Genomic DNA, 11,286 nt, shown 5'->3' with positions numbered 1-11,286 from the left:
TTTGGTTATACTTTAAAAAATAAGCTTATCTCGTCATTTTTAACCCACAGCACTCCAAGTTATGTTCCAACTGTGCCCAAGGCCACTCCTTTGAACTTGTGCAGCACAGATGAACATATCAATGACTTCTGACCAACTTCCCAGGCCTTGCTGCCCTCTTCTGTGTAATATTTAAAGGGAGTGCTCCAGAACTGAGGTGCATTAGCAGTCTGGTAGAGCTGGGTGGGGCTTTCAATGCTGGGATAGCAGGGGACGCTACTGGTCAGGACTGAAGCACATTGGCAGTGCCGTGTTTGGATCTGAGTAGTGGAATCTGCATGCTGCAGGTTAGGATAGATATTAATAATAATAATAATATATAAATAAAAAAAGCCCTTGCATTTAAGAAGTCTTTCTTTCACCTGACTCAGTGAGTGTTTGTTTCCGACCTTTTCAAACCCAAGGCACGCCTACATTGACAAAAATGTTATGGGGGGACATCAGCCTCCAGGAAGCAGGTAGTGCAGAGGCGTGGTATAGCGGGGGGCTTGCTCTTTAAGCGGCTCGGACTGTAACATTAGGACTAGAGATAGTCTTTCCGCTACTATAGCATGGGAGCCGAGTCATAGCGCTCAGCTCCACCATAAGCAAGACGCAGCGTCAGAGATCTGCGACGCTCTGACTGGAAGAAGGAAAATGCGTGACGTCACGTTATGCGACGCCAGATCGCGCAAGCCGAAGGGGGAGTTTGCGTCATCAGATCGCGCGAGCCGGGGGGGGGGGGGGGGAAGGGAGCGTCATCGGCTCGCGCGAGCCGAAGGGGAGGAGGTTGCGTCATCATCCCGCGCGGGCCGAAGTGGAAGGAGGTTGCGTCATCGGCCCGCGCGGGTGAAGTGCCTTCTGGCTGGAGACAGGGTAAGAGAGACTGCTGTGGATGGGGGTGGAGAGTTGAGAGGGACTGCTGGGGATGGGAGACAGGTTGAGAGAAGCTGCTAAGGACGAGAGGTGGGGTGATTGACAGAGCGACGGTGGAGGATGGGGAAGGGTTGAGCCAGCGAGAGAGGGAGTGTGTGACTGCTGGGGAGGGAGGGGGCGAATTAAGAGAGAGAGTGAGTGCTGAGGAAGGGGGATGGGCATTGAGAGACAGAGAGTACATGCATGGGAAGGAATATGCACAGTTCACACCCAGATGCAGACTTGTGTATTGCTAGGCTCCAGTGCTTTGCAGCAGATGAAAAAACGAAACTAAAATGAACAAGTTCTGATGTACAACTGTCAAATCACACTGACTTGTTTGGGGATAGTTTTGAGTGAATGAGTCTCTTCAGACGTATATGAAGATATCAGTGAGTGAATGGTATACATAGTTATACAGATTATATTGAAAGAAGACCAGAAGACAAATTTTGAAAAAAGATATTGGCGGGTATGAAGATAATGGTCAGTAAGTATACTTAAGCAGTTTCTCTTTGCTCTTGTTCCTATATGTTTGAAACTAAATAGGACTCTAAAATGTTCTTACAAAAACTGCTGCTTTGTGACTTTATAATAATTCAATTGACATTTATAATATGCTGTTTCTATTTAGAAACTGAATGAGGCTTTTCCATGGTTACAATTGAGTGCTGGATAGAAAATGCCCCTTCCCTTCCTTCTCCTGCTTCCTGATTTTCTTCATAGGCTTTTTTTCAGCGAAAGAGGCAGGCTTTTTTGTAATCTTCCTCATCTAAGCAAAGTTGTTCATATGCTTAGATCTGTTGTTTAATAGACAATATTTCATAGGGTTACAAGAAGCAGTTAGGAAAGGAAAGCTTTTTTTTCTTTAATAGAAAACAAATGCATAGTAACGATAGCAGAGATACAATGTTCATGTGTGTATTCAGCTTTCAGCTATGCACTTTCTTCATAGTGCTTTTAGATGCATCTGATGTGGAGACAGGGTTGAAGCATATAAAGAAGAATGTGAATGTTGTGTCAGAGAGTCCTAGGTGGAAGCACTTTAATAAACAGATCTAGGGGTAAGATTAGCAGTTGATGAGAAGGTTAAATGCCTGTCAGGATGTTTGGCTAGCCTACAAAGCACAGTCTTATGAAAAATGCTGATAATCTTTAGAAAGCAAGGAGGGGGAGACAAGATAGATGCAGTGGTGAACATGCAGAGAGTGCTGCTGGAGTTTTATAATTGAATTTGGTGGAAACCTGCTTTCTCTTCTATTCCACTTCTGTAGTTTTTGGCTTTCTAGTCATCTCTTATGTTGGCTGGTTTTGGACTAATGCGGTCTCCACTGAGATTAGCATTAACTTTGCCACTTGTTTGGTTAGGTATTGAACCCCATTGATGGTGGATCATTGACTGGGCTGCCTTCTATTTTAATTTTTGGTGTTGCAAATTAAGGAGGCCTTTAGCTTTGCTAAATATTAACAGGAGATGTAAGGTTGCATAATTTCAGGGATGTTATTTGGATTACTCAAATATTTGTATGTTTTATTCTGATTTTATGGGTGTTGATTTGTATAACTGCCTATAAGTGATGATAGTGCAGTTTATACATTTTATAAATAAAATAACAAAACTCTTCTTTTAAAATTTCTAGCTAACAAAGCTGTATACTTCTGCCTTGTCAAACATTCCAGTAGGCAAACTAGTCAACCTCAGAATTTATAGTTTTACTTGATTCATGATATTTTAATTTTATCTTTGTAAATTCAAATTATCTTTAATAAGGCTAGATAAAACTTTTTTTTTAACTTGGGGTTCTGAGAAATATAAAATATGTATAATCTCTGACTGTCAAAATCTATTTGACTATTTTTGTGTGTGTTATAACAGGATGTAGGTGTTGTGCTTGGTTGTTGGAATAGGACATTTTAATTTGCCAGAGATTGATTGTAGTATCCTGTCTGCAAAAATAGCTAGAAGTAGAGAGATCATGGATTGTCTTTAGAGACACCTCCCTCAAGCAAATAGTAACAGAATCTGCAGGGGAGGAGGCAGCACTTGACTTGATGCTTACCAATGGGGAGATGTAATCACTTTTGCTCCAGTGATTATCAGACACTGTGTTTAATATTAGAGTAGAGGAGGAGGAGGTAGGTCACATGAAAATCAAGTTCTTGGACTTCAAGAATACTAACTTTGTTAAAAGTGGGAAATGCTTTAGGGAGGCTTTGGTTCTGCTGTCATAGCCTATATTCCGGTAAATGAGACTCCATTCATGGGATAATGATGGCTTCACTGAATTGTATAGCAGTGAGTCAGGCACCATTAAAGGGGCGGAAGATAATGATGGGAATGAGCCTTTATTACAGGGTATAGGGATCACCGTCTGCAGGAGTTAACTTCTAGCCGAAAGTTTTCTGAGGCTTGTGATTTTTGTGGCTACACAGTTTCCCTTATCTCCTGCATTAGCTTGCTGTCTGAGTTGATGAGAGGAAAAATGAAGATGTTAAAGGTGACAAAATCCTGTAGTGTGGGGTTTCTGGACACTGTCTTTTGCTGGAGGGAATATTCCATCCTATTTTTTGTGCCAGGTTTATTTTTAGTCTTTGAATTTAGAAGGCAATTTTCTGAAGTCATTTAGAGTGGTAAATGATGATTTACCAGATTAAGGAGCTGTCTGAAAATGGCCCAGCCTTAATCCAGCTAAATTTGCACACGTGGGTTTGCATGGCGTACGTTCTTTAAGCTGCATTAGAGGGTGCCATTCCTGGTCAGGGGAGGAAAATAATACATGTAGATTTGCCTTTTTAAATGTATACTTGTTGTTTTTTGTGCAAAAAAAAAAAGGCCCCTGTGTCCATGGCGCTTTCTCCCTGCAGCAGTCATGGAAGTGAAAGGGCATAAAAACCACAGGTGTAAAGCACTGATTCGGGGCACTCCCTGCCCCCACACTGCACTCAGGCTACTCTTCGGGTTTTAATTTCCCGCAAGATGAATAAAGCTAGAATGAAATGTCAGCCTTTACGGGTGTTTATGCTGATACCAAGGAGGGAAAGGAGCAAGGACTATTTATGTAGTACACTTGCAGCCATTGCTGTATCAAGGGATGAAGCTGTGGACCCTGTAAATACCAAAATATTCCTAAGTCATGTTGGAGATCACTAGTACCGAGCTGTTGCTCCCACAGTATTTTCACTGAAGACTAGAAGGCGGTTATGCCAGATAAAGAAACAAACAATTGGAGAAAGCCAGGATACTGCTGCCTCTTTCTGTCCTTAAATCCATTCATTTGTAATCCGAGGAAGAATCCAGGACTGGAAGAACTAAAAATGTTTGTCATGGGGAAAAATACCATAAATAGCTGCCTCCGGGAAAGAGTAATGTGTTTAATAACACTGTGGAAGTTAAGCAACCGTTCCTCGAGCTCTGGGCTTGATTGAGAAACACTGTACCTAGAAAGCATGGTTGTGACTCAGCCGAGGCACACCTGAAGCTACACCCACAGACAGGATTCCTGCTCCTGCTCCTGCTTAATGAGGGCAAGCCAGCTTTCCATCGCCTTGCAGAAGGAAATTCCTATAGCGCCGGAAACCAGGCTGCGCGAGCTGTGCTCTCCTGCTGTCATGACAAAAGGCCAAATGTTTATCTGAAGTAAATGCTCAGCTGTATTGACAATGTTGCACATTCTGACAAAATAGCCTTTCTGTGGGCAAAACAAAATAAGTAGAAATGCAGTTATTTAGTATAACAAAGCACTGTCCAGATCGGACGTACTCCTCTAACAGAGTGCTTTATGTTTGTATAAAATAAAAATTAGTAAGAATCAGCCTTGCCCCCTTGACAGAAAATGCCCCCAATGTGAAAAGGGCAATGCAGTGCTTAAGGGTCAGCCAGCACCATTTTGAAAACTTGGGGCAGGCTCATTTTTATTTTATGGGAGGGGATTGAGGACGAGAGGGTCCCACTAGACCCCATGAAGTTTTGAAACAATGCAGCCTCTTTCAAACATGGCAGTCCCAGGCTGGATAGCCACCATGATTTCCGTAACGTGCTGAAATCCCTTGCTAGTTTTCCCTGTGGTACAAAAGTTGCACATTAATAAATAGGCCCCCATGTGCCCAGTATATGTGCCTTTATTGTTCTAGGCAAGTTGGCCAGTGAAGCAGTTCATTCATTCATTCACTTAGAATAATTGGCCTTGAGCAGTGTCTGTACTCAGTCTTGGAACAGATTAGATTATCCCCAGTCGAGCCTTTATCCCACCTTCCACTTCCCTACATTGCATTTCACGCCAGACAAGCTTATGCCTCTCTATTTCAGCTTCATCAACATGTTCAGTAGCATAGGATGGAGGGAGAAGAGGCTCTTGTCTGCTTTCAAAGAGGCGCCTGTTAGGCTTATTCTGGAGCAACGTTCTCGAGCCTCTTGTCCTTGTCAGTTGTCGCCCTGCCTCGTTATGTTCTTTCTTGTCTAGAGTCCCTGAGCATGCTGTGTACAGGCTGCTCTCAGGATTTGACACTCTTATTCCTGCTCATGGTCCCTGGCCTTCATTCTGCTTATTCCACTGATCCCATCTTTGTCCATCTTCTGAGATCCCGTCCAGCTGGCTCATCTTCTGTATTTGCCCTTCTTGATCTCTTTGCAGCCTTTGACTCCGTGAAGGTTTTTGATAAAGTCTTGGATTGCTTTTCTTCTTACCTGTCTAACTGATTCTTCAGCGTTCTTTTAATAAATCATCATTGAACTGTTCACCTTTCATGGTTGCTGAGTTTTTCCGTTTTCCTTCATGGCCTTCACCCTCTCATCTCCTCCCATGAAAGTCTGCAGGACCTGCTGATGACAGCGAGTGCTTCTTGCTTCTGTCGTCCTTGTTGAGCTCTCCCCTGTCACTTATTGAATGCATCTAAAATAGGAACAATCGTTTTCCCTGAACATTTCTCACTCTACTCCTGCATCTCTTGGCTTTATTTCTATTTTTTCTACTCCCCTTCATTTCTCTGACTCAGCAAGAAATCAGAGTATTATTTCTGTCCCTACTTTATCATTTTCTGCTCCCCACCTCACTGTGCATGCAAAATCTGCACCTGCTTAACTCTCAGTGCTCGCTGTGCACTCCAGTAAACTCTTTTTATCTCTAAGCTCAACCACTGCTGTGGCTTACTGGCTGGCCTTCCCAGCTGCCCTCTGCCCCACAGTCTATAAGCCAAATGACACTTGCAAGGAGAGGTGTTTAAAAAAGGTTTGGATAAGTTCTTGGAGGAGAAGTCCATTACCTGCTATTAATCAAGTTTACTTAGGGAAGAGCCACTGCTATTACTGGCATCAGTAGCGTGGGATCTACCTAGTGTTTGGGTACTTGCCAGGATTGACCTCTGTTGGAAACAGGATGCTGAGCTTGATGGACTCTTGGTCTGACCCAGTATGGCATTTTCTTATGTTCCAGCTACACTAACTGCACTAACCACATCCTCTGGCAACAAATTCCAAAGTTTAATTATGCGTTGAGTGAAAAAGAACTTTCTCCGATTAGTTTTAAATGTGCTACTTGCTAACTTCATGGAGTGCCCCCCTAGTCTTTCTATTATCCGAAAGAGTAAATAACCAATTCACATTTACCCATTCTAGACCTCTCATGATCTTAAACACCACTATCATATCCCTCCTCAGTCGTCTCTTCTCCAAGCTGAACAGCCCTAACCTCTTCAGCCTTTCCTAATAGGGGAGCTGTTCCATCCCCTTTATCATTTTGGTCGCCCTTCTCTGTACCTTCTCCAGTGCAATTATATCTTTTTTGAGATGCGGCGACCAGAATTGTACACAGTATTCAAGGTGCGGTCTCACCATGGAGCAACACAGAGGCTTTATGACATTTTCCATTTAATCACCATTCCCTTCCTAATAATTCCTAACATTCTGTTTGCTTTTTTGACTGCCACAACACTCTGAGCCGACGATTTCAATGTATTATCCACTATGCTGCCTAGATCTCTTTCCTGGGTGGTAACTCCAAATGTGGAGCCCAACATCGTGTGACCACAGCATGGGTTATTTTCCCCTATATGCATCACTTTGCATTTGTCCACATTAAATTTCATCTGCCATTTGGATGCCCAATCTTCCAGTCTCACAAGGTCCTCCTGCAATTTATCACAATCTGCTTGTGATTTAACTAATCTGAACAATTTTGTGTCATCTGCAAATTTGATTATCTCACTCGTCGTATTTCTTTCCAGATCATTTATAAATATATTGAAAAGTAAGGGTCCCAATACAGATCCCTGAGGCACTCCACTGCCCACTCCCTTCCACTGAGAAAATTGTCCATTTAATCCTACTCTCTGTTTCCTGTCTTTTAGCCAGTTTGCAATCCACGAAAGGACATCGCCACCTATCCCATGACTTTTTACTTTTCCTAGAAGCCTCTCATGAGGAACTTTGTCAAACGCCTTCTGAAAATCCAAGTATACTATATCTACCGGTTCACCTTTATCCACATGTTTATTAACTCCTTCAAAAAAGTGAAGCAGATTTGTGAGGCAAGACTTGCCCTGGGTAAATCCATGCTGACTTTGTTCCATTAAACCATGTCTTTCTATATGTTCTGTGATTTTGATCTTTAGAATAGTTTCCACTATTTTTCCTGGCACTGAAGTCAGGCTCACTGGTTTATAGTTTCCCATATCGCCCCTAGAGCCCTTTTTAAATATTGGGGTTACATTGGCCACCCTCCAGTCTTCAGGTACAATGGATGATTTTAATGATAGGTTACAAATTTTAACTAATAGATCTGAAATTTCATTTTTTAGTTCAGAACCCTGGGGTGCAAACTATCCGGTCCAGGTGATTTGCTAATCTTTAGTTTGTCAATCTGGCCTACTACATCTTCTAGGTTCTCAGTGATTTGGTTCACTTCATTTGACTCATCACCCTTTAAAACCATTTCCGGATCCTCATTAGTAAACACGGAGGCAAAGAATTCATTTAGTCTTTCTGCAATGGCCTTATCTTCCCTAAGAGCCCCTTTAACTCCTCGGTCATCTAACAGTCCAACCGACTCCCTTACAGGTCTCTTGCTTCAGATATATTTTAAAAAGTAATAATTATGAGTTTTTGCCTCTATGGCCAACTTCATTTCAAATTCTCTCTTATCCTGCCTTATCAATTACTTACACTTAACTTGACAATGCTTATACTTTTTCCTATTTTCTTCAGATGGATCCTTCTTCTAATTTTTGAAGAATGTTATTTTGGCTAAAATAGCCTCTTTCACCTCACCTTTTAACCATGCTGGAAATCGTTTTGCCTTCCTTTTACCTTTCTTAATAAATGGACTACATCTAGATTGCGGGTCTAAGATTGTATTTTTAAACAATGTCAACGCCTGTTGTACACTTTTAACCTTTGCAGCTGCACCTTTCAGATTTTTTCTATTTTCCTCATTTTATCAAAATTTCCCTTTTGAAAATTTAGTGTTAGAGCTGCAGATTTACTTATTGTCCCCCTTCCAGTTATTAGTTTAAATCTGATCATGTTATGATCACTGTTGCCAAGTGGCCCCATCACCATTACCTCTCTCACCAAATCCTGCGTTCCACTAAGAATTAAATCTAAAATAGCTCCCTCTCTTGTTGGTTCCTGAACCAATTGCTCCATGAAGCAATCATTTATTACATCCAGGAACTTTATGTCTCTAGCAAGTCCTGATGTTACATTTACCCAGTCAGTGTTGGGGTAATTGCAATCTCCCATTATTATTGCACTGCCAAATTAGTTAGCTTCCCTGATTTCTCTTAGCAATTCATCATCTGTCTGCGGTGTGAGGGGTTTGGTTTTCCTGTCTTGGAATCCCTTCATGTTTATGATCATCTTGTCATGTGGCTGCCATGTTAGTCCAGTTGGCTACTCAGAAATCAATGAATTGACCTGAATAAGGAAGCAGTGCTTGCAGAGGCTTGTCACAAATGTACTGTTAGTCCAGTAAAAAGGTATCACCTACACATTATGTACTGATCTTTATTTCTGTTTATAATTTATTTTAAAAAAAACTTTTTTTTTCTATACCGTTAAGTTAAATCACCATCACAACGGTTTACAAAAAGGCACAAAAGGATATTCAAGGTTAATTGGTATAGATTACAAGTTATACATGTGCCAACATGGACCGGTAATTTAAAATTATATCTATGTTTTCTCTTATAGTTTAGGGTTGTTGCTTATTCCTTATGATGTGATCAGTTAAAATGCTAAATTCATAATTAAAAATAAACTGGCTGCACCAGCTGAAGGTCTGGGCATGATCACGACTGAGAAACCCACTTTGCTGGGCAGTCTATCTGCTTCTGGTTTCCTCCCATGCAAACATCTGAGCCTAAAGCCAAGACTGACAGCAGCTTTGGATTTGAATTGAACCATTTTAAACATTTGCTTGGAAGGGAAGATTTTATCATTAGGGAACAGTCCTAAATTAAAAGTTTTTTCTTTTGTTTATGAATATATGGCATGCCCCAGGCTCCTCCATACACAACGCCATTCAAAACCGAGCACCACACCATTGGGATTCCCTACCCCCGGATCTACGCCAGGAAGAATGTCACCTGTCCTTCAGAAAGAAACTGAAAGCCTTCCCCTGATGAGACCCTCCCCAACTCGCATTGACTCTCACACCTCTTCCTTATCACCTTCCTCCTCTCCTGGACGCTTTACCCACTTCCCCTGCCCTCCCTTGCTCTTCCGGCTGCCGCCTCTGCCCCTTATCCAAAGGAACTGTTTATTTAAACTCGCTGCTAAATCAGCACCCCAAGCTAGTCAATTGTATTTTCTGCCTTTTTGTACGACTGCTTTTGTAGCGTTAAGTTAAACTAATTCTCTCTCTCTTAATGGCCCTGAATTGTACCCCCTGTTTATTGTAACTTTCTTTCTAGTTAAATGGTTTTCCCCCGGTTATGCTGTAAACCGGTACGATAAGACTTCGTCTTGAGCATCGGTATATTAAAAGAGTTTAAATAAATAAATAAATAAATAGTGCCCCTTTAAAGGGCTTATAACAAAGCTGGATAATTATGAAAAACAACACTTTCAGTTTTAGAACAATAAACAGAGACTTTATCACTTCCTTTTTTTTCTACTGGTTATGCCTTTCTCTGTGCCCCCTGCCACTGCCCCGTCAGATGTGCTCATCCCCCAGGCCTCTCTCGTTATTGGTGCACATCACATACCCATGCCTTTCTCTCTGCCCCCTGCCACTGCCCCGTCAGATGTGCTCATCCTCCAGGCCTCTCTCATGCTTGGTGCACATCACATACCCATGCCTTTCTCTGTGCCCCCTGCCACTGCCCCGTCAGATGTGCTCATCCCCCAGGCCTCTCTCATGCTTGGTGCACATCACATACCCATGCCTTTCTCTGTGCCCCCTGCCACTGCCCCGTCAGATGTGATCATCCCCCAGGCCTCTCTCGTGCTTGGTGCACATCACATACCCATGCCTTTCTCTCTGCCCCCTGCCACTGCCCCGTCAGATGTGCTCATCCCCCAGGCCTCTCTCGTGCTTGGTGCACATCACATACCCATGCCTTTCTCTCTGCCCCCTGCCACTGCCCCGTCAGATGTGATCATCCCCCAGGCCTCTCTCCTGCTTGGTGCACATCACATACCCATGCCTTTCTCTGTGCCCCCTGCCACTGCCCCCTCAGATGTGATCATCCCCCAGGCCTCTCTCGTGCTTGGTGCACATCACATACCCATGCCTTTCTCTCTGCCCCCCTGCCACTGCCCCGTCAGATGTGCTCATCCCCCAGGCCTCTCTCATGCTTGGTGCACATCACATACCCATGCCTTTCTCTGTGCCCCCTGCCACTGCCCCGTCAGATGTGATCATCCCCCAGGCCTCTCTCATGCTTGGTGCACATCACATACCCATGCCTTTCTCTGTGCCCCCTGCCACTGCCCCGTCAGATGTGCTCATCCCCCAGGCCTCTCTCGTGCTTGGTGCACATCACATACCCATGCCTTTCTCTGTGCCCCCTGCCACTGCCCCGTCAGATGTGATCATCCCCCAGGCCTCTCTCGTGCTTGGTGCACATCACATACCCATGCCTTTCTCTGTGCCCCCTGCCACTGCCCCGTCAGATGTGATCATCCCCCAGGCCTCTCTCGTGCTTGGTGCACATCACATACCCATGCCTTTCTCTGTGCCCCCTGCCACTGCCCCGTCAGATGTGATCATCCTCCAGGCCTCTCTCGTGCTTGGTGCACATCACATACCCATGCCTTTCTCTGTGCCCCCTGCCACTGCCCCGTCAGATGTGATCATCCCCCAGGCCTCTCTCGTGCTTGGTGCACATCACATACCCATGCCTTTCTCTGTGCCC

The 11,286-nt window shown here is 43.6% G+C and overlaps 1 protein-coding gene across 5 annotated transcripts in view; it reads left to right on the top strand.

Moving 5' to 3' along the window:
- The first annotated feature begins 811 nt into the window (after positions 1–811).
- PRDM11 (PR/SET domain 11) overlaps positions 812–11,286 on the top strand; it is a 73,638-nt gene continuing 63,163 nt past the window's right edge. For 2 of the 5 annotated variants that reach the window (XM_029582958.1, XM_029582955.1), the window contains exon 1: positions 915–1,419. In XM_029582958.1, coding sequence (XP_029438818.1) covers positions 1,408–1,419 — 12 coding nt within the window. In that variant the 5' untranslated portion in view covers positions 915–1,407. Of the gene's footprint in view, positions 895–914; positions 1,424–11,286 lie in introns of those variants that run through there. The other 3 variants (XM_029582957.1, XM_029582956.1, XM_029582961.1) reach the window with 3 other exon arrangements.

This window comes from Rhinatrema bivittatum, chromosome 17 (assembly GCF_901001135.1).
Source record: "Rhinatrema bivittatum chromosome 17, aRhiBiv1.1, whole genome shotgun sequence".
NCBI classification, from domain to species: domain Eukaryota; kingdom Metazoa; phylum Chordata; class Amphibia; order Gymnophiona; family Rhinatrematidae; genus Rhinatrema; species Rhinatrema bivittatum.
The sequence above is the reverse complement of the archived record's forward strand: the minus strand, read 5'-3'. Positions and strand labels throughout refer to the sequence as shown.